The sequence below is a fragment of the Choloepus didactylus genome, chromosome 3, assembly GCF_015220235.1.
Source record: "Choloepus didactylus isolate mChoDid1 chromosome 3, mChoDid1.pri, whole genome shotgun sequence".
Classification (NCBI taxonomy): domain Eukaryota; kingdom Metazoa; phylum Chordata; class Mammalia; order Pilosa; family Megalonychidae; genus Choloepus; species Choloepus didactylus.
Genome location: NC_051309.1, coordinates 82,932,516 through 82,955,750, shown reverse-complemented (window position 1 = coordinate 82,955,750; position 23,235 = coordinate 82,932,516). Strand labels below are relative to the sequence as shown.

At 37.6% G+C, this 23,235-nt stretch overlaps 1 protein-coding gene across 1 annotated transcript in view; it reads left to right on the top strand.

Moving 5' to 3' along the window:
* CNOT6L (CCR4-NOT transcription complex subunit 6 like) overlaps nt 1-23,235 on the top strand; it is a 176,602-nt gene that overhangs the window by 121,473 nt on the left and 31,894 nt on the right. Inside the window, 4 exon segments of the mRNA XM_037830059.1 lie at nt 12,269-12,420; nt 14,938-15,059; nt 15,062-15,095; nt 15,098-15,166. Of these exon segments, the coding sequence (XP_037685987.1) occupies nt 12,269-12,420; nt 14,938-15,059; nt 15,062-15,095; nt 15,098-15,166 (377 nt within the window).

Sequence of the window (23,235 nt, the reverse complement as noted above, 5' to 3'; positions counted from 1 at the left end):
TAGATAACTCTCTTTAGGTTTTAATGAATTGGAATAGCTAGTAGTAAATACCTGAAACTATCAAATTACAACCTGGTAGCCTTGAATCTTGAAGATGATTGTCTATCAGTGGAGCTTGTAAGGGATGACAGTATGATTGTGAAAGCCATGTGGATCACACTGCCCTTTATCCAGTGTATGGATGGATGAGTGGAAAAACTGGGGCAGGAAAACTAAAGCAAAAATAGGGTGGGAAGGGAACAATTTGGGTGTTCTATTTTCACTCCTAAGTTTTTATTCTTTCACTTTTTCTGGTACAAGGAAAATGTTAAAAAAATATATAGATCGGGGTGATGAATGAACAACTATATGATGGTAATGTGATGAATGGATTATATACTTTGGATGATTGTATGGTAATGTGAATAAATCTTAATTAAAAAAAGGAATAAAGGATACTGGATTGTGGTTGAACAGTTTCAGGTATTTCCTTCTATTCTAATACACTAAAAACTAAAAAGGGATGCTTGTATAATGCATAAGAATAACCTCAGAATGGCCTCTCAACTCCATTTTAAATCTCTCAGCTACTGCAACTTTATTTTGTTTTGTTTCTCTTCCTTCTTTTGCTCCAGAAGGCTTTCTCAATCCATGACTGACCTTCTTTCTCATCCCCGGAGTCCGTCCCACGTGCCAGCTACTGAACTATGACGAGGTCTAGGTATCACACAGATACCCAAAGTTCCAGGGACCAACCAGGTTATACACAAACAGCTCATCATCTCAGAATTTAGAAATAACCATTACAACTCATGAATAGATGTGATTACTATAAGAACTTGCAATCTAGGAACCTTTACCATAAGCCTTTCCTTGAGAACCCATGTTCTTAGATTCAATTCTCAGTGTTCGCACATTAAAGTTAGTTCATATTAGTGAGGCATTATAATGTTTGTCTTTTTGATTCTGGCTTATTTCACTCAACATACTGTTCTCAAGGTCTATTCCCCTAGTTGCATACCTCACAACTTCATTTTTTTTGTTTGTTTTTTGTTTGTTTGTTTCTGCTGCCACTCCGTATTCCATTGTATGTATGCACCGCAGTTCACCATTCCGTTTACTAGTTGGTGTACCCTTAGGTCTCCTCCATCCATTGTGCATCATGATTACTGTCACCATAAACACCAGCGTGCAATGTCCATTAATGTCCTTGCTCTCAGTTCTTCCAATTATATACCGAGTAACAGGGTCTCAGGTCCGTATGGCAACCCTGTGTTAGCTTCCTGAGGAACCACCCTCCAGATGGGCTTCCCCATTCTACTTCCCTACCAAAAGTGAATAGGTATGTCCCTCTTTCCACATTTTCTCCGGCATTTGTATCCTTCTGTTTTTTTTTTTCTTTTTTTTTTTAAACAGTTCTATTCATATACCATGCAATCCATTCTATGTATACAATCAGTGATTCCCGGTATAATCACATAATTATGCATTCACCACCATAATCTATATGAGGACATTTCCATTTCTTCCACAAAGAAAGAGAAAAAGGAGAATAAAAATGAAGACTGAAAATACAAAAGATAGAAGAAAATAAAAAAAAATAAAATACAATGAAAAAGTCAGACAACAGTGATATCACCAAGAATCCCAAATCACTCACTTACTTCCCCCTCTTACAGACCTTTAGCTTTGTTATATTGCCTTTGTTGCAATTAGGGGAAGCACTTTACAATGTTACTGTTAACTATAGCTTCTAGTTTGCATTGATTGTATTTTTCCCTATACTATCCTATTTTAAACACCTTGGAATGTAGACATTCATTTTAAAGATACTCTTATATTTATAAATTTAATCACCAGCATTGACCACTCTAGGTTTTGCTAAGTTACAGAATCCCAGTATTTATCTTCTCTTCCTTTCTGGTGTCATACATGCCCCTGGCCTTCAACTTTCAACCATATCACACTCATCTTTGTTCAGAGTACTTACAATATTGTGCTCCCATCACACAGTATTATGCTATCCATTTATGGCTGTATACAATCAATCCTGTTGAACCTTCTGTACCCCTTCAGCATCAAATGCCCATTTTCTAACTTCCTTCTATCTTCTGTCAACCTGTCTTGTCAACTTGAACGCTCAAGTTTCGCTCATCAATATTAGTTCATATTAGCGAGTCCATAGAGTATCCGTCCTTTTATTTCTGGCTAATTTCACTCAATGTAATGTCTACTGTCTACCATTTTGTCTTTTCGATTTTATATGTCATATCTTATTTTTACTTTCTCTCTTTTTACTCTTGCCGATAGTCTTCATTTCTGTACTGTTCTCCAAACCTCTCTCTCCTGTCCTTTCCTGTCTGCCTGTAGTGCTCCCTATAGTATTTCTTGTATCCTGTTCACGAACTTTAAGTATCTGTTTGTCTGAAAATATTTTAAACTCTCCCTCATTTCTGAAGGACAGTTTTCCCAGATGTAGAATTCTTGGTTTGCAGTTTTTCTCTTTCAGTATCTTTAATGTATGTTGCCACTGCCTTCTCACCACCATGGTTTCTACTGAGAAATCTACACATAATCTTATTGATCTTCCCTTGTATGTGATGGATTGCTTTTTTTTGCTGCTGTAAGAATTCTTTCTTTGTCTTTGACATTCAATAATCTGATTATTAAGTGTCTTGGAGTAGGTCTATTCGGATCTGTTTCAGGTATGCTGCGTTTCTTGGATCTGCAACTTTATGTCTTTCATAAGAAATGGGAAATTTTCAGTGATTATTTCCTCCATTATTGTTTCGGCCCCTTTTCCTTTCTCTTCTCAGATACCCATGACATATATTCATGTGCTTCATGTAGTCATTCAGTTCCCTGAGACTGTGCTCATATTTTTCCATTCTTTTCCCTATCTATTCTTTTTTGTGTAGGGTTTCAGATGACCTCTCTTCTAGTTCCTAAATCCTTTCTTCTGCCTCTTCAAATCTGCTGTTATATGTCTCCATTGTCTTTCATTTCTTCTGTTTAGCCTTTCATTCCCATAAGTTCTGCAAATTCTTTTTTCAAACTTTCAAGTCCTTCCTTATGTTCGCCATTGTCTTCTTTATATCCTTAATCTCTTTTGCCATATCTTCCCACAACTGGTTGATTTGATTTTTGAATTGAATTTTTGATTTTTGATTTAACATATTTGTTTGAAGATCTTTAATTAGTTTCAACTCCTGTATCTCATTTGAAGTGTAAGTTTGTTCCTTTGACTAGACCATGTCTTTGTTTTTTTCTAGTCTGATACATAATTTTTTGTTGTATAGGCATCTGGTTTCCTTGATTACCCCAATAAGATTTTCCCAGACCAGATGGGCTCACATCTCAGGAAGAGGATGTAATCAGTACCAGGTTTCCCTGAAGTTGAGGCCTAGCCAGTTGTTAGATTTTCCTGTGAGGCCACTTGACATGGTGCTTTTCCTATTGTGCCCAGCAGGTGACACTTGTCAGCCTATAGCTCCCCACTGGTGTAAAGAGGTGCAGTGCCTTTAATTCTCAGTAGACCCTGTCCCTGCCAGGATCTGAGAGTGTCAGAAGCCAAGTTTAAGTGTTCTATTTTTTTTCCCCTAGGGTCTGAGTTTCTGAGGGAGGGCAACCCATTGAACTGGGCCCTGCCTCTCACTTTTCTTAGGGAAGATAAGTCCTTTAGGGATTTATCACCTACACTTGATTTCTTCCTTTGATTCTCTGACTATCTTAACTCTACCCTTGCCTGGGTCAGCAGTGACAATTGAAAATGCCTGAGGCTTTTTCTAATGAGCTACTTAGACTGAGAGAAAAATAAAGGAAAAAAGATACCCCTTTTCAGAGCCAGTCCCCAGCTCCCCAGTTACCAGTCAAGAACAGGAGTTGGTGCCAGTTCTGTGTGCCCCTTTTCTTGGGACACTACCCTTTTCCAGTATTCTGAGCTCACCCAATTGCAGAAGCCTCTGGTTTTATTTACTCATTTTCTTTCTGTCACTTCCACCTCTTCTCTGCCAGAAGGAACCTCTGGGTTCCCCTCCTGTTTGCTCCAGATTTATCTGTATTTGTAGTTTGTATTCGGTAGTCCAGATTCATTAATTAAAACTGCTATTGGAGCTTGGTTGAGATATTGTCCCTTCCTCCTAGTAGATTGCTTCCTTTTTCCACAGGGAAGTGTTCCAACTCAGTCTGCTGTGCCTGTGGGGGAGGGGCACCAGCTCCATAGTTTCAGGAGCTTTACTTATAGTTCTTATGCTGTGATCTCACCATTCCTAACTGGTGTGCAGTGTTTGTCTGGTTACAGATGTTCCAGACTAGTTAGTAGTTGTTCCTGCTGTATGGTAGTTGTTCCAGAGGTCTAACTAAATTCCACACTTCCCTTTGCTGCCATCTTGCCCTCCGTCCTGACTCTGTCTCTTCTGGAGTTTCTGTGAGCCATGGGAGAGAATGTTCAGCATAATGACCTATGTAGCTTGTTTAGTAAAGCTGCCTTTGTTTTTCTGAACTTTTTGAAATGCAAGATATTAAAAAGAAGATACTTCAAGAAAATTGGAAAGTTTAAAAGTAAAAAATAGGGAAATATAGGGTGAGGACAAAAGTTAAAGGAGTGGGGAAGATATCTAGAAAACCCAATTACTATATTTTTTTGAATGAAGTTAAACATAGATTTTAAAAAGGGTTTTAAGAATCTAATCATTGCCAAGAAATTTAAAACCAAGAAAAAGCTAAAACTTTGTGAAAGTGCTAAGGAAATGAATGAGGATGGTATTTTAACTGTCTTTATGAACTGTAAAGAACAAAGAAGGGGCAGACCACTGCAGGATGTGCAGTCATTAGTTGATGGTTGAGAAAAAACAGAGCTATACAACATCAGTTTTCTTTCATGATCTCTATTGAGGAGAATTATCTTCAAAGTGGAAAGCCTGAGATAGACCAGGTGAAGAAGAGATTGGTAAACCAAGAAGTTGAGATTGGTAGGTTTCCAAATCAAGATAAATTATATCTCATGGTATTGAAATATCTTACAAAAATGTGATTAGAGAACTGGCATGAGTAATCTTTTTTGAATATTGGAGTTATAGGAGAAGTTCTAGAATATTGGAGATAGATTCACATCCAATTTTTTCAAAAAGACTTCCACAGTTCCCATCCTTAGTCGTCTTCATCTGTGTAATGGGAATAGTACGACCTCTCCTCTTACAACTTAGGTTCTCCAGAAAGAAGGCTGAAATAGAGTTTGGTCTTCAGGAATTTATTAGGGCTCAACATCTGTGGAAAGGAGGGAGTGGTACCAGGGTTGGACAGAAGAGAAGTTGAGTTGGGTTACAGGCCTGACAGCTTCAGCTGAATCCAAATTGAGCTTTGGAACAGAAATGACCTGTGTGTTTAACTCATATTGCACCAAAATAGCTGGACCTTTATCTTTTGCTTTGATCTATAGTTGGATATAGGCCACTCCCAGAATGTATGACCTTGGGGAAGACAGCTCTCTGTAGTTGAAGGAATCCCTGATGAGGCTGATAGCACTCCCAGAAGCTGGAGTAGCAAGTTTTTCCTTGATGAGGAACCTTCATGTCCACCTTATCTCCTTTGCAAAGTTTTTACAAATTTTAGTACTAATAAGTATGGATACAGAATAGATCCTCAGTAGTGGCTGCTTTTGTTGTGGGTATTTTTATTATTCCCTCTGTCCTATTGAGAATTTTGATTAAGAGAAAATAGAATGCATGCACATACAATTATAAAAGCCAAAAAGCTGTTAAGAATATTTAATCCTCTGGTAAAGTAGAATGAAATTTCAGAGTGCACTTAATATCTGAATGAGTGAAATGATGGGCAGAAGGTCATGGAAAGAAACTTAACAGAGGTAAATAACATCTGTTCTTAGAATATTAAGGGAATGAAAAGGGAGAGGAAGGGAGAAGAAAATCAACTGGGAGTACAGAAATATGTTTACATGTGTAAATGTTCATCACAGCATTATTGCAATAACTCAAATGGAAAAAAACTTAAATGTCTAACAGAATAATTAAATAAATGTGATAATGTAGCCATTAAAATTGATTTTGAAGTATATTCAATGATATAGGGCAGTGTCCATGATATAATATTCATCAGTAAACCAAATATAAACTTATGGAGTATTATCCTAGTTGTGTAAAAATATTTGTGTGCGTATGCATAGAGAAAAGACTGAGGGAATGTATTCACTTGTTAATGGAGGTGTTGGATTACAGGTAACTTTAAATTTGCTTTATACTTTTGCTTTTTCCCCAAATCTACTATGAACATATTTAACTTAATAGACTCAGCTTTTTCACTTTTTTTTAAATTTAACTTTATTGAGATTGTTCACATACCATAAAATTATCCAAAGATCCAAAGTGCACAATCAGTTGCCCATGGTACCAAAATACACCTGTGCATCCATCACCACAATAAATTTTTTTTCAATTTTTAGAATATTTTCATAATGCCAGAAAAGAAATAGAGTCAAAAAATATAACTGAAATTCTCCCATACCCCTAGCCACCCCCCCTCCATTATTGACTCATATTGGTATACTACATTTGTTACTATTGATTAAAGAATGTTCAAATACTACTAACTGTAGTACATAGTTTGCAGTAGGTATTTTTTCCCTATATACCCCTCTATTGTTAACTTCTAACTATAGTCATACATTTGTTCTAGTTCATGAAAGAGATTTCTAATATTTGTACAGTTAATCACAGACATTGTCCACCACAGGATTCACTGTTTTATACATTCCCATCTTTTAACCTCCAACTTTCCTTCTGGTGACATACAAGACTCTAAGCTACCCCTTTCTACCACCTTCACACACCATTCAGCTCTGTTATTTATTCTCACAATAATGTGCTATCGTCACTTCTCTCTGTTTCCAAACACTGAAGTTCAACCTAGTTGAACATTCTGCTCATAATAAGCAACCGCTCTCCATTCTTTAGCCTCATTCCATATCCTGGTTACTTATATGTGCCAGTTTGAGTGTATTGTGTCCCCCAAATGCCATTATCTTTGTGGTCTTGTGTGGGGCAAACGTTTTTGGTGCTGGTTGGATTTGCTTGGAGTGTGCCCCACCCAGCTGTGGGAGATAATTTTGATGAGATGTTCCCATGGAGGCGTGGCCCCACCCATTCAGGGTGGGCCTTTATCAGTGGAGCTGTATAAATGAGCTGACTCGGGGGGGAGGAAAGAGAGTGCAGCTGGGAGTGATGTTTTGAAGAGAAGCAAGCTTGCTAGAAAGGAACGTCCTGGGAGAAAACCGTTTTGAGGCCGGAGCTTTGGAGCAGATGTCAGCTGCCTTCCCAGCTAACAGAGGTTTTCTGGATGCTTTGTGGCCTTAAGACTGTAATTGTGTAGTGAAATAAACCCCTGTTTTATAAAAGCCTATCCATCTCTGGTGTTTTGCATTCTGCAGCATTAGCAAACTAGAACACTTATATTTCGTGTCTGTGAGTTGGCATATTATAATTAATTCGCATCAGTGAGACCATGCAATGTTTGTCCTTATGTGCCTGACTTACTTTACTCAGTATATTGCTGTCAAGGTTTCTTTCATTAACCTGTTTTTTTTTTTTAGATGGTTTTGTTCACCCAGCATACTTTCCGTCCTAAGTAAACAATCAGTGGTTCCCTGTATAGTCATATATTTATGTATTCACCACCATCACCAACCACTGTTTATATAAAGACATCTTCATTTCTTCCACAAGGAAGGAGGAAGAGTCAAAGAAGGTAGAGAGATAAAATAAAAAGAAAGAAAAAAAATATGACAGCTAAAAAGCAACAAAAGGATAGAATTAAACTAAGGTACAGTAAAAGAGTCAGGCAACATCACCAATGCCAAGAGTCCCATACCCCTCCCTTATATCCCCCTCTCATAGGCATTTAGCTTTGGGATATTGCCTTTGTTGCATTAAAGGAAGCATAATACAGTGTTTCTGTTAACTATAGTCTCTAGTTTGCATTAATTGTATTTTTCCCCAATACCACCCTGTTTTTAAAACCTTGCACGGTTGACATTCATTTATTCTACCTCATGTGAAAACATATTTGTACACTTGATTACCATTGTTGAGCACTCTAGGGTTCACTGAATTATACGGTCCCAGTCTTTATCTTTCCTCTTTCCTTCTGGTCTCCCACATGCTCCTACCTTCTTCTTTCAACCATACTCACAGTCGTCTTTGTTCACTGTACTTACATTGCTGTGCTACCATCACCCAAAACCACGTTCCAGACCTCTCACTCCTGTCTTTTCCTATCTGTGCTTCCTTTAGTATTTCCTGTAGAGCAGGTATCTTGTTCACAGACTGTGTCATTGTCTGTTTGTCAGAGAATATTTTAAACTCTCCCTCATATTTGAAGGACAGTTTTGCTGGTTATAAGGTTCTTGGTTGGCGGTTTTTCTCTTTCAGTATCTTAACTATATCATACCAATTCTTTCTTGCCTCCATGGTTTCTGCTGAGAAATCCTCACATAGTCTTACGAAGCTTCCTTTGTATGTGATGAATCGCTTTTCTCTTGCTGCTTTCAGGATTATCTCTGTCTTTGACGTTTGATAATCTGATTATTAAGTGTCTTGGCATAGGCCTATTCAGATCTATTCTGTTTGGGTTATGCTGCACTTCTTGAATCTGCAATTTTATGTCTTTCATAAGAGATGGGAAATTTTCATTGATTATTTCCTCTATTGTTGCTTCTGCCCCCTTTCCCGTCTCTTCTTCTGGGTCACCTATGACACATTTATGTGCTTCATGTTGTCATTCAGTTCCCTGAGACATTGCTTATATTTTTCATTCTTTTTCCTATCTGTTCTTTTGTGTGTAGGATTTCAGGTGTCTTGTTCTCCAACTCCTGAGTATTTTCTTCTGCCTCTTGAGATCTGCGTGACCCTTTAGTTTCTTTTTTGGTTGTTTTCTCCCAGTCTCTGGGGTCTGGTTCTGAAGGGAAGACTGGTAGTAGAGCTGGGCTCCACCTCCTTACTCTTAGGGAAAATATACCCCCTAGGGAGTTATCATGTGCATTTGAATTGTTGTCTCTCTGACTCTGTTATCTCCATCTCTGTCTGGGTCAGAGCTCTGTGAACTGATAACGGCTGAGGCTCTCTTCACTGAGCCCCTCAGGTTGAGAGAGAGAAAAAGGGACAGAAAGCCCCCTTTTAGAGCCCATACATGGCCCCCCAGTTTCACCCGTCAGCCAGTGTTAACACTTGGTCTTCTGGGCTCCCCACCCCAGGACAAATGAGTCTTCTGGTTATTTAAGGTAAGTTGTTGCTAAAAGCCTCTGTCTGCTTGTTGAGGTTTCTAGCTTGTACTCAGCAGTTCACACTTGTTAATAAAACCCCATTTGAAGCTCAGTTGAGCTATATTCGCTTGCTCAGAGAATGCTGCTTTCTACCACAGCGAGGTTTTACAGCTCAGCTTGCTGTGGGGGTAGGGGCTCCCGGCACAATTCCGCAGTTTTTACTTACAGATTTTATGCTGCGATCTCAAGCATTGTTCCCAGTCCTTCTTGGTGTAGGATGTGTGGACAGTCACAGTTGTCCCCCAGCAGTTATTCCAAATTATTTTCTGGTTGTTCCTGGTTGTTTATTAGTTGTTCCAGGAGACTAATTAAATTCCACTCCTCTCTCTTCTGCCATCTTGCCCCCTCCACCCCACTTGTTTGTGTTTTTAAGCATTTGTAAATGCTCAGGACTGAGGAGACCTGGTTTAAGCGTGAAACAGTACAAAAGGTTTTAGATATATATTCTGATAATAGTTTATAACTAATATGGCTGTCCCCAAAGTACAATTTCAGTATTTATTAACAAAAATGGAGTCCAGAATGAATAAGGCAAAAGTTCATTTATGTTCAGTTCTAGGTACTGTACTGTAAGTTTTCACCCTTGGATAGACTTAGGTAAACCCAAGTTGTTCAAATGAACAACTGTCTTAAAGCCAGATGTCACATAAGAAATTGACCATTTCCTTTCTGGAGAAGATTAGAGGTGTAGAAGATTATTGACAGATCTTGTCAGATATTTAAAGGAATATCAAGTGAAAGAGAAATTGGATTCATTTTATATTCCTTTAAAGAAAAAAAATCTAGATCTAGGTTTAATGGGAAAAAGATAGGGAAGCAAATTTTTGTTAAGGAAGATATTTCTAATTAAAGTGATTCTTCCCCCCTCACCTCCCCACCTCCCAAAAATAGAATGGCCTATACTTTGGTAGAAGTAAAATAGTCCAATATTAAAAATATTCAGGATTTTCAGTTTTTTCTGCAGAATCTCAGGTTCCTGTAAATAAGCTTTAGGACTTCTGCAAATATTTAGAAGATATTTCAGTAATTAAATACAAGTAAATTGAACTGTAATTTAAAAATAACATGTTCACTCAAATGTTTCAAATACCAAATTTTAGCAGTTTGGAAATCACTAGCATGTTCCTGATTTGTGCTGCTTAGCCGCCCTCTTTTGATGCAGAACTCTGATTGGATTTCTACCTTCCTTCTTGTCTTTTCTGAGTGCAAAGCCAGTTGTTAATCTATTTACCACTTGTACCTGTGTATCTGTGTGACTCATACTAGAAAAATATCTGTTCTTAGATTATTACACTTTGTAATCACAACAATATACAGAAATTAATTGAATGCTGCTACTGATCTGACTATAATTAACATCTGTAACCTTTGATTTCAAATTTTATATTTATGAAAATACATTCATTGTTTTCAGCGATTGATTTATTCCAAGATAATACTGCTTTGATGTGCTTCAATATGTGGTAATTTCACCCGAAATTATGTTTGAAAAAGGTATTCCACTACTTAAAAACCGTTGAAAAAATTTGATGTAGAGGATCATTCAATCTACCTACAGAACATATGTTGAATCAGACTGCTTCTCTTTATTTCTTCAGCCTTAGTCCAAGCCACTATCACCTCTCACCCCTCATCCAAACCTGGAAAACTTTCTTCCTGTCACCCTTAACACATTTTGTACCCGTTCTTTGCTAATCGAGAAACATACAAGGCTCTTCGCTGTCTCAAAACCTTTTCAGTTCTTCCTTCTTTCCTGATTGTTCTTAGTTCCACTCTTTACATGACTGATTCCTTTAAGCAGCAATCTTGGTTAGAAATAGGCACGTGAGCCTTTCCTTTTCTCTTCTCAGCACATCTGAGATGTTCAGAATTGGAGCAGGTAGGAAAGTATTTCATCTAGCACAGTGTCCTGCCACATAGTGGGCTTTTAGTTAATATTTTTGAAGTTATGTGTGCCTGCTACTGTTTCAAAGCCAGGTGGAAGATGAGGAGGGTGACAGTTATGAGAGCAAAGATGTCTTCTCTTCATCTTAACACCTGGTGAAAACTAGTCAGTATATTTAGTAGGTTTATAAATATTTCACAAAATTAATAAAATTAGGCTGAAAAAGGTTAATTGGCTTGACCGAGGCCACACTGCTATTAAATGTTAGTACTATGTTCAGTTCTGTTAAGTCCTACAATCCTACAATGCTTAACAATTTGGCACTAAGATAAGAAAATACTATTAGTACAAAGACATAATCATAGGAAGAGCAATTTTTTCATTTATAAGCCTCTGAAGGCTTATATTAAATTTCAGCTTTCTAGTAAAAGCCATATGGAAAACTGTTAACTCCTTAGCTGAGATAGGGTGTGTCCCTGTTTTTTGTTTGTTTGTTTCTGTTCTTTGACAAATCTCTTAGAAGTGATGAGAATAAAACTGCAAACAGGGTAGGTAGATTTTATTCTTCTCTTCTTCCTTAACTTGTGGACTCAAATAGAATTGTGTTTACTTTTAAAGTACTCAAATATGATTGTGTTTGCTTTTAAATACCAGAAAATCCAACAGTAGCTTAAATAAATGGGAGAAGGGTAATATTATCACACACAAAGTCCAGAAATAGGCACTCCAGAACTGTTTTAGCTGCTTCCCCATCTTTAGTGGGTTAGTTTTCAACCTCCCGCTTCTCACCACATGGTCACAAGATGTTATTAATCTTTCAGGCACTGGATGGGGCAAAGGTACAAAAGGGCAAAGAGATATGCCATCTTTCCTGGCGGGGCTTTCAAGAAAGTTTTTGCATTAGACTTCTTATGTCTCATTGGCCAGAACTGCATCTCATGGCGACTTGCAGCTAGAAAATGACTAGGGAAACAAGGAATAGTGTCTGTATCTCATGTCCCCTTTATTTAATTTCCTTTAATGTGATAGTCCAGGTACCTAAAATCAGCATAATAATGAACTGTACCTTTTAGATTTACATTGGTGCAGAAGCATACAGTGGAATTTAACCAAGTGGCAATGGCTAATTCAGATGGATCCGAAGCTATGCTGAACAGAGTGATGACAAAAGATAACATTGGTGTTGCTGTGGTATTAGAGGTCCACAAAGAACTATTTGGAGCAGGTGAGTGCATTTAAAATAATAAAAATAAACACATCCCAAGTTTTCCATCTCAAAGCGCTGCAGAGAATCTTGCTGTTATTTATTGCATATTTTCTTGTATTATCTTTTGAGGAAAGTTAAGGGAAAATAGGCAGGAAGGTAACCCTAATTGTGTGAAAGATCATACTCTTCTTGGAATGTTTCTTATCAGGTAATCTGTGTAAAAGAAAGTCTTTTTAATATGCCATTAATTCTAAAAGGTCTTTGAAATAGGCAATGTTTTGGTTGGACTGAATTGGAAATTATGATGGCTTGGTTCTTTTTTAAGCCATGTTTTTTAACTTCTTGATGGTGAATCTTTTGTTTTTAAGGTTAAGTACTTGGCATGTTTTCCCTGTTTTCCTTGTGATATATTTCAGTCATTGTCAGAATAGAAGCAGGATCTTTTATCTACCTGGTACTTTTCTTTAGTGTTTAGATTATTTATAGCTTCTTTCAGAGTAAGAAATTCATTATGTACTTTGCATTATCCAGACCTTTTTTCTCTTTTTTACTGCTTGCCTTGGAGCATTTTCATTGTTTACTTAGTATATTTTAGTCAAGAGCAAGGAGAAGAGTTAAGGCCAAATCAATTTGTTTTTTTTTTTTTTTTTTTTTTCTGTACCTGCTAGCAGCAGCAGAAGAGATTTTTGCCTTTTTGCCTTCACTATTGATTTGATTATTTAGACCATGCGTATCTAGCAAACCTCCTTTTCTTATCATTCTTCAGTTTATCCATCATCAAAGATAATCAGTTTTGATATGAGATTTAAATTCTTTCCTCTTCTTTTTAACCTCTCCATTTTTATCTACTTTTTTGTTCTTTCCAATCCCATTCTTTTCAAAAGTTGGTATTTTTTTTTTTGCTGGTAATAGAAAATCAGATTTCTTTTGGAGTTTACTTTCCTTTGAAAAAATTTTCAGAAGAATAAATATAATTTGTACAGTGGATGCTTCACATTCTAAAATATGTATCTCTTACACTCCTAGAAGAAGAATTTAATAATGTAAAAGATGCCTATGGCTCCTTAAAGGATCCTTTTTTAAGAATATTTAATACATTGAACATTTAATCCATAGCTAAAATTGACTGTGTAAAACTTCTAGGAAAACAAGACAGCTTAAGAATTTTGCCTGCAGGTTTTTATCTTATGGTCAAATTGCTTTGAAAAGTGACTATTTCTGTCACATGTAACAGATTTTAGTTACTTATTTTCTCAACATGGAAAGTAATTATAACTTGGAAAGATTAGAAGGAAACTTATATTTACCAAAATAGTTACTTAGAATATTAGGTCTTTTTCTGCAAAGTTTATTTTTCAGTGGAAAAATTTGAGAACTTTCTATAGAAAATTTCAATTGAATAATTGAATTTGTATGTTCACTAATGTTCCAACAGTAGAAAAATATGAAAACTAAGAAGCGAGAGTTCCCTCATACATTCACACTATGAGGGATAGTTATTATTCATTTCTCTATACACACACTAACATATATAGAATGTATTTTATTTAAATGGCATCATACCATGCATATTGAACTTCATGTCTTGATATTTTATGGACATCTTCCTTATATTAGTATGTATTCTTTACAGAATTAAAAAACACAGGATTTTACGGAAAACAAAGAACATTAGAGATTTTCTAGCTGAATGTCTCATTTTCCAAATGAACCTGAACTCAAAATAGGTCAAGTTTCTGGCTCAAGACCATGCAAAATAATTTTAGTAATAAAGCCAAGTGGAAAACCTAAGTGTCCAAACTTAGAGGGTACACTACTTCCTAATCCTCATTTTAAAAAAATTACTTTATATTGGTTTGCAGTATGAATTTGCTTTGGTAGCAAATTCACTTCCTGAATTTATTTTGTATATGCTAATATATGAATGTCTTTTAATTCTGTCCTGTCATTGATGTGCTCAGGATATGCAAGGTAAATGAGTACTGGGCAGTGGGAAGAGTTAAATTAAGGTTCAGGTAACTCAAATAACCAAAACTTGCCTCACTAGGTTATTGTGATATTTAAATGACAGATTTTAAATGCCTGTAAAACTAAGAACTCAACAAATGCACGGTACTATAATCAAATGTTAATTATATTGTGGTATGATTTCTAATTTGGGCATGTAGGGCAGGTGTCAGCAAACTTACTGTAAAGGGCCAGATAGAAAATATTTTTGGCTCTGTGGGCCACATGGTTTCTGTTCCTACAACCCTTTAAAAATGTGAAACCATCATTAGCTCACACAAACTGTACAGAAACAGGCTGTGAGCCAGATTTAGCTCATGTGTTGCAGATTGCTATCTAGAGGAGTATTTCCTAGATTAGGATTACCGTAATCTTAACACTTCAGCTTCTAAGAATTACATCATGAGGTTAAAAATAAAGGTATAGATTCATGGAGAAGAGTAAAAAAAGTGGCTATGGATCTTTGGGAGAAAGATCTTTACACATAAAGCATAACCTTATCCTCCTTTTTCTAATGTTTGCATTTAGGTATGAAGCCTATTCATGCTGCAGACAAACAGCTGCTTATCGTGGCAAATGCCCACATGCATTGGGACCCAGAGTATTCTGATGTGAAACTCATCCAGACCATGATGTTTGTCTCAGAGGTTTTAAAAACATTCTGGAGAAAGCCTCTAGTAGGCCTGGCAGCCAGCTGCAGATCCTAATTCCATCCCGCTGGTGCTATGTGCAGATCTTAACTCATTGCCAGATTCAGGTATTTATGATACCCATTTACACTTTTGCTTTCAGTTTTGCTTTTACTTTTTTTTGTTTGAAGGCATGTTTTTAGTTTTTTAAACAGTTTTATTCACACACCATGCAGTCCATCCTAAGTGATACAATCAGCGGGCTCTTGATATAATCAAATAGTTACGCATTCACTGCCTACAGTCAGTATGAGAATATTCTCATTTCTTCCAAAGGAAAAAATCCCATACCCTTCCCTTAATATCCCATCTTATTGACATTTAGCTTTGTTAGAGTGCCTTTCTTACAATTAATTAAAGAATAAATATTACAATGTTACTGTTAACTATAGACCTTAGTGTACATTAATTGTGTTTTTTCTCATGTAGCACCCTATTATTAGCACCTTGTAATAGTGACATATGTTTGTTCTAGTTCATGTAAGAACCCTCTTAAAATTTATACAATTAACCCACCATCAGTGTCTACTCTAGGTTCACTAAGTTAACGGTCCCAGTTTTTATCCTCTGTCTTTCCTTCTGATGCCATACATGCCCCTAGCCTTCCTCCCTTCCTCTTTCAACCATATTCTCACTCAGCTTTGTTCATTATACTTACAATATTGTGCTACCATCACACAGTATTGTGCTATCCATTTCTGAACCTTTACAATCAATCTTGTTAAACGTAAGTAGGCTTAGCTTCTCCTTTACAGGAGTAAGTTTCATAAGGGCACGCCCCAAGATTGAGGCTTGGCCTATCTAAAGTGGTAGGTCCCCCAATGCTTGTAAGTGTATCAGGAATTCGACAAGTGGGGATGGTTTAATATTTCCCACATTTTTCTCCAGTCCCCTCAAGGGGGCTTTTGCAAAAACCTTTTTGTTCTTTACCAAATTACTCTGGGATGTATTAGGCATCACACTAACCTTTACAAACCAACAAGATCTCACTCCCTATTCAAGCTTCCATATAATTATGGTATTCAAGTAAACAGATCATACAAGTTAAATTAGATAGTGTGCTACAGAAAATCTAAATTTTGCACCAAATACACATCTCTTCCTTTGATGTCACACAGATGTTAAAGTTTTAAAACACAGTCAGTATTGTCTTTTACCCTTTAGTGTGATTTGCCTTAATCCTAACCAGATCAGTTTCATTCATATCTCTAATTGAGGTCTCTTTTCAGCTTTTTTAACAATTGCTATATGGAGTAACGCTGACTTTCACAGCTGCAGAATTCTAAAGAGTCTTAGATGTCACACAGATATCCAGTGTTCCAGGGAGCTACCAGGTTATACATAAAGAGCATAGCATCTCAGAATTTAGAAATAGTTAAAACTCAGGAATAGATGTGATTGCTGTAAGAGCTGACAATCTAGGAACCTTAACAGTGGGTCTTATTTGAACATTCTGTACTCGTTAATCATTAATTATCCGTTATTTGCCCACTTCTATCTCTTGATAACCTGTGCACTAAAATTCAGTTCTCAGAGTTTGTTCATTATAGCTAGTTCATATTAGTGACACCATACATTACTTGTCCTCAAGGTTCATGCACCTAGTTGCATGCCACACGACTTTATTCCTTCCTGCTGCTGCTTAATATTCTGTTGTATGTGTATACCACAATTCACCCTTCTGTTCATCAGTCAATCTGCCCTTAGATCACCTCCATCCATTTCAAAATGTGAATAATGCCTTCTTAAAAATTAGTATGGAAATGCTTGTTCATGTCCCTGCTTTTAGTTCTTCCAAGTCTTTGTCTAATAATGGGATTGCAGGATCATGTGGCATCCCTATACTTAGCCTCCCTGTGGACCACCACACTGTCCTCCAGAGGGGCTGTACCATTTCACTTCCCCACTAACACTGAATAGGTACATCTCCTTCTTCACTTCTTCTCCAGCACTTCTATCTCTGTTTATTTTTTTAAGCAGTTTTATTTCATATACCATACAATCCATCCTAAGTGTACAATCATCCTAAGTGTACAATCAGTGGTTCTCAGCATAATCACATAATTATGCATTCAGCACCACAATCTGTATGAGAATATTTTCATTTCTTCCATAAAGAAAGAAGAGAAAAAAGAGAAACGACAAGAATCCCATACCTTTCCCTTAAATCCCCCTTATTAACAGTTAGCTTTGGTAAATTGCCTTTGTAACAAATAATGAAAAAAACACTACAATGTTACTGTAGACCATAGACCTTAGTTTGCATTAAATATTTTCTTTTTCCCATATACTATCCCATTTTTAACACCTTGCAGTGGTTACATTCAATTGTTCTCCCTCAGGTAAACACTTTCTTATACTTGTACATTTTGTCACCATCTTGTCCACTCTAGGTTCCAGTTTTGCTATGTTATACAGCCCCAGTTTTTACCCTCTTTCCTTCTGGTGTCATAAATACCCCTAGCTTTCCTCTTTCAACCATATTTACCTTCAGCTTTGTTCATTATGCTTACAGTATTGTGTAACCATCACATAGTATTGTGCTATTCATTTCTGGATCTTTAAAATTAATCCTGGATAGAGACTTGTTCCAGTTGGCTAATGCTGCCGGGATGCAAAATACCAGATTATGGATTGGCTTTTATAAAGAGGGTTTATTTGGTTACACAGTTACAGTCTTAAGGCCATAAAGTGTCCAAGGTAATGCATCAACAGTTGGGCACATTTACTGGAGGATGGCCAATGGCATCCAGAAAACCTCTGTTAGCTGGGAAGGCATGCAGCTGGTGTCTGCTTTCAAAGGTCATCTCCAAAATGTCTCTGTAAGCTGAAGCTCCTCTCTCAGGTCCTGTGCATTCTTCACCATATCCCTCTTGGCTGTAGCAAGCTTGTTCCTTTTGTGTGAGCTTATGTAGGGCTCTAGTAAACTAATCAAGGCCCATGCTGAATGGGTGGGGCCACACCTCCATGGAAATTATCTAATCAGAGTTATCACCCACAGTTGGGTGGGTCACATCTCCATGGAACATTCAAAGAATTCCAGTCTAATCAACATTAATACATCTGCTCACACAGGATTGCATCAAAGATACTGGCATTTTGGGGGGACATAGTACAGTCAGATTGGCACACAGCCCTAGGGTGGCGGCGTGGAGAGGGGTGGGGGGCAGGTTGGTCCCCCTGGAACGGCTGGTGGACAACCAGGAGCAAATGGTGAATGATCCGGAGTGACTGCGGGGGGACGGGCATGGCCGTCCACTCATCATGCACCTGTCTGGATTGGGAGGGGTGCCTGAGGCTGCAGCATGAAGTCTGTGGGTGGAAACTGCGTATCCAAGCCATGAGCCCCCTCCCCCCACGGCCCGAACTGCGGGGCCTCATGGTGCTGGAGAGCAGTTCTCTCTGAGCAGGTGAGTGCAGCTCAGCTGAGCTCCAGCTGGGGTTTTAATTGACAAACGTGGACTGCTCGATATAAGCTATGAATCCCCTACAAGCAAACAGAGGCTTTGGGTGGCGGCTGATCTTGGGGAGCCAGAGGGTGGCTGTGGACTGGCCCTGAAGGGGGCTCTCTGTCCCTATTTCGGCTCAGTGGAGAAACCTGCAGCCATTTTCAGTTCCCAGCTCTCTGACCCAGAGTGGGGTGGGGATGGCACATGCAGAGAGAGACGGTTCAAATGCTGATGACCTCTCCCTAGGGGGACTGTCTTCCCTAAGAGGAAAGAGGTGGGGCCCAGCTCTACTACCCACCTTCCATTCAGATCCAGACCCCGGAGCCTGGGGGAAAACAGCCACAGGCCACAACTCCTTACACCAGTCTGGAGTTACAGTCTGACAGGTGCCACCTGCTGGGCAGAAAAGCACAGTGACCTGAGGTCTCACAAGGTGTACCAATTTTCTAAGACATGGTCAGGGAAACCAGATAATGAATGTTTCTTCCTTCTGGTACCGGAGCCTGTTTTGGTCTGGGAAAACCTGATTGGGGTAGCCAAGGAAACCATGCCTAGACAACAGAAACTACAACCTACACTAAGAAAAATAAAGTTATGATGCAGTCAGAGGAACAAACTTCCACTTCAACTGAGATACAGGAATTTAAACAGCTAATTCTAAATCAATTCAAAAAGTTTAGGGAAGATACGGCAAAAGAGATGAACTGTATAATGAAAACAGGCAAACATAAGGTAGAGAAATTGAAAGTTCGAAAAACCAACTGGCAGAAAACTATGGAAATGAAAGGCACAACACGAGATGAAAGAGACAGTGGAAACATACAACAGCATATCTCAAGAGGCAGAAGAAAACACTCAGAAACTGGAGAACATGGCACCTGAAAGCCTACACACAAAAGAACAGAGAGAGAAAAGAATGGAAAAATATGAGCAAGGTCTCCGGGAACTTAAGGACAAAACGAAAAGCAGGCATATACGTGTCATTGGTGTCCCAGAAGGAGAAGAGAAGGGAAAGGGGGCAGAAGCAATAATAGAGGAAATAATCAATGAAAATTTCCCATCTCTTATGAAAGACATAAGATTGCAGATCCAAGAAGTGCAGCATATCCCCAAACAGAATAGATCTGAATAGGCCTACACCGAGACACTTAATAATCAGATTTTCAAACATCAAAGACAGAGATAATCCTGAAAGCAGCAAGAGAAAAGTGAACCATCACATACAAAGGAAGCTTGATAAGACTATGTGAGGATTTCTCCACGATGGAGGCAAGAAGGAAGTGGTGTGATGTATTTAAGATACTGAAAGAGAAAAACCACCAACCAAGAATCCTATATGCAGCAAATCTGTCCTTCAAATATGAGGGAGTGCTTAAGATATTCTCTGACAAATAGACAGTGACAGTTTGTGAACAAGATACCTCCTCTACAGGAAACACTAAAGGAAGTAATGCAGAAAGAAAGGAAAAGACAGGAGTGAGAAGTTTAGAAAACAATTTTGGGAGATAGTACTTACAGCAATGTAAGTACAGTGAACAAAGATGACTGTGAAAATGGTTGAAAGAGGAAGTTAGGACCATGTGTGACACCAGAACAAAAGATGAAAGGTAAAGACTGGGACTGTATAACTCAATGAAATGTAGGGGGGTGCTCAATGATTGTAATAAAAGGTACAAATATGTTTTTACATGAGGTGGAACAAATGAATGTCAAAATTGCAAGGTGTTAAAAACAGGGTGGGATTGGGGGGAAATACAATCAATGCAAACTAGAGACTATAATTAACAGAAACATTGTATTATGCTTCCTTTAATATAACAAAGGCAATATACCAAAGCTAAATGCATATGGGGGGCAGACATAGGGGAAGGGTATGGGACTCCTGGCATTGGTGATGTTGTCTGACTATTATACTTAAGATTAATGCTGTCTTTCCTTTTCTTGCTTTCTAGCTGTCATGTTTTTTGTTTTCCCTCTTTCTCTTTTCTTTTTTTTTCTCTCTCTGCCTTCTTTGACTCTTCTTCCTTTTTTGGGAAGAAATGGAGATGTCCTTACATAGCTAGTGGTGATGGTGCTGAATACATAAATACATGACTATACAAGGAACTGACATTTGTTTACTTAGGATGGAATGTATGGCATGTGAACAAAACCATCTTAAAATAAATGGGTTGATGAGGAAACCTTGAGGGCCCTATATTGAGTGAAGTAAGACAGATGCATAAAGACAAATATTGCAGGGTCTCACTGATATGAACTAATTATAATATGTAAACTCATAGACATGAAATATAAGTTGCCAGGATATAGAATGACACTAAAGAATGGGGAGCAGTTGCTTATTATGAGCAGAATGTTCGACTAGGGTGAACTTAAATGTTTGGAAATGGACAGAGGTGATGGTAGCATGTTGTGAGAATAACTAGTAGTGCTGAAAGATGTGTGAAGGTGGTGGAAAGGGTAAGCTCAGAGTCATGTATGTCACCAGAAGGAAAGCTGGAGGTTAAAAGATGGGAATGTATAAAGCAGTGAATCTTGTGGTAGACAATGTCCGTGATTAACTATACAAATATTAGAAATCTCTTTCATGAACTAGAACAAATGTATGACACTATAACTAGAAGTTAATGATACAGAGGCATGAAGGAAAAAAGTACATACCTATTGCAAACTATAGAAAAAAAAAAGCCTGCAGAATGTCTTAAAAAATACAGATCCCTGCACCAGAAATCTGGAGATTCTGCTCCAGGAAGATGGTGGTAGAACCCAGGACTCTATGTTTTTAAACTGCTTCTTTTTCTTATATGTAGCCAGGTTTCAGAATCATTAGTTTAGACTTGACATAGTAAAAAAAATTAAAACTTAAAAAAAAAAAAATTAATGCTGTTGAACATTCTCTACTCCTTCAGCATTGGGTGCCTAAACTCTACCCTCTTTCTATCTTCTGATAACCTGTGTTCTCAACTTTAACTCACAGAGTTTGCTCATTATAGTTAGATTATATTTGTGAGACCACACAGTATTTGTCCTTTTGTTTCTGGCTAATTTCACTCAACATAATGTCCTTAAGATTCATCCACATTGTTGCATGCTTCATGACTTTATTCTGTCTTACAGGTGTGTAATATTCCATCATATGTATACCAGTTTTTTATCCACTGGTCCATTGATGGACATTTGGGCTTTTCCATCTCTTGGCAGTTGTGAATAATGCCGCTATAAATATCAATGTGAAAATGTCCTTTCGTGTCCCTATCTTACATTTCTCTGAATATATACATAGTAATGGGATTGCTGGATCATGTGACAATTCTATACTAAGTTTTCTGAGGAATCGCCATACTGGATTCCAGAGTGTTTGCACCATTCTATATTCCCACCAACAGTAAATAAGTGTGCCTCTTTCCCACATCCTCTCCAGCACTTGTAGGTTTCTGTTTTTTTGATAATGGCCTTTCTGGTAGGTGCGAGATGATATCTCACAGTTTTGGTTTGCAGTTCCATAATAGCCAGTGAATTTGAGCCATCTTTTCATGTGCTTTTGAGCCATTTGAATTTCTTCTTTGGAAAAGTGTCTCTTTGTGTCTTTTGCCGATTTTTAAATTAGGTTTTTCTCTTTTTGTTGTTGAGTTTTAGGATCTCTTTATATATCTGGATATTAAGCTCATATCAGAAACATAGTTTTCAAGTACTGTCTCCCATAGAGTAGGCTGGCTTTTTATTCTGACAAATTCCTTTGATGCACAAAAGTATTCAATTTTGAGGAGATCCCATTTATCTTATTTCATTGCTTTCACTTTGGGTGTAAGGTCTAGGAAACCACCTCCTATCACAAGATCTTTAATGTATTTCCCTACATTTTCTTCTAAGAATTTTATGGTCTTAGCTTTAATGTTTAGGTCTTTGATCCATTTTGAGTTAATTTTTGTATAAGATGTGAACTAGTGGTCCTCTTTCATCTTTTGAATATGGATATCCAGTTCTCCAAGCACCATTTGTTGAAGAGGCTGCTCTGTCCTAGTTGAGCTGAGTTGGCCTCCTTGTCAAAAGTCAATTGTCCGTAGATGAGAAGGTCTATTTCTGAGCTCTCAATTTGATTCCATTGGTCAATGTATCTATCTTAATGCCAGTACCATGCTGTTTTGACCGCCGTAGCTTTGTAATATGCTTTAAAGACAGTTAGTGTGAGATCTCGAGCATCACTGTGTTTTTTTCAAGATGTTTTTAGGTATTCGGGCACCCTGTCCTTCCAAGTAAATTTGATTATTGGTTTTTCTATTTTTGCATGGTAAGTTGTTGAGATTTTGATTAGTATTGCGTTGAATCTATAAATATTTTGGGTGAACTGACACCTTTTAGTCTTAAATCCATAACGGTTATATCCTTCCATTTATTTAGGTTTTCCTTGATTTCTTTAGCAATGTTTCTTTGTTCTGTGTATAGGTTATAGGTCTTTATCTTTGGTTAAATTATTCCTAAGTATTTGTTTCTTTTTGGTTACTATTGTAAATAGAATTTTTTTTGATTTCTTCTCAGATTGCTCATTACTCATGTATAGAATGCTGATTTATGCATGTTGATCTGGTATCCTGCCACTTTGCTGAACTCGCGTATTAGCTCTAGTAGCTTTGCTGTAGATTTTTGGATTTCTACATATAGGATCATGTCATCTGCAAACAGTGCAAGTT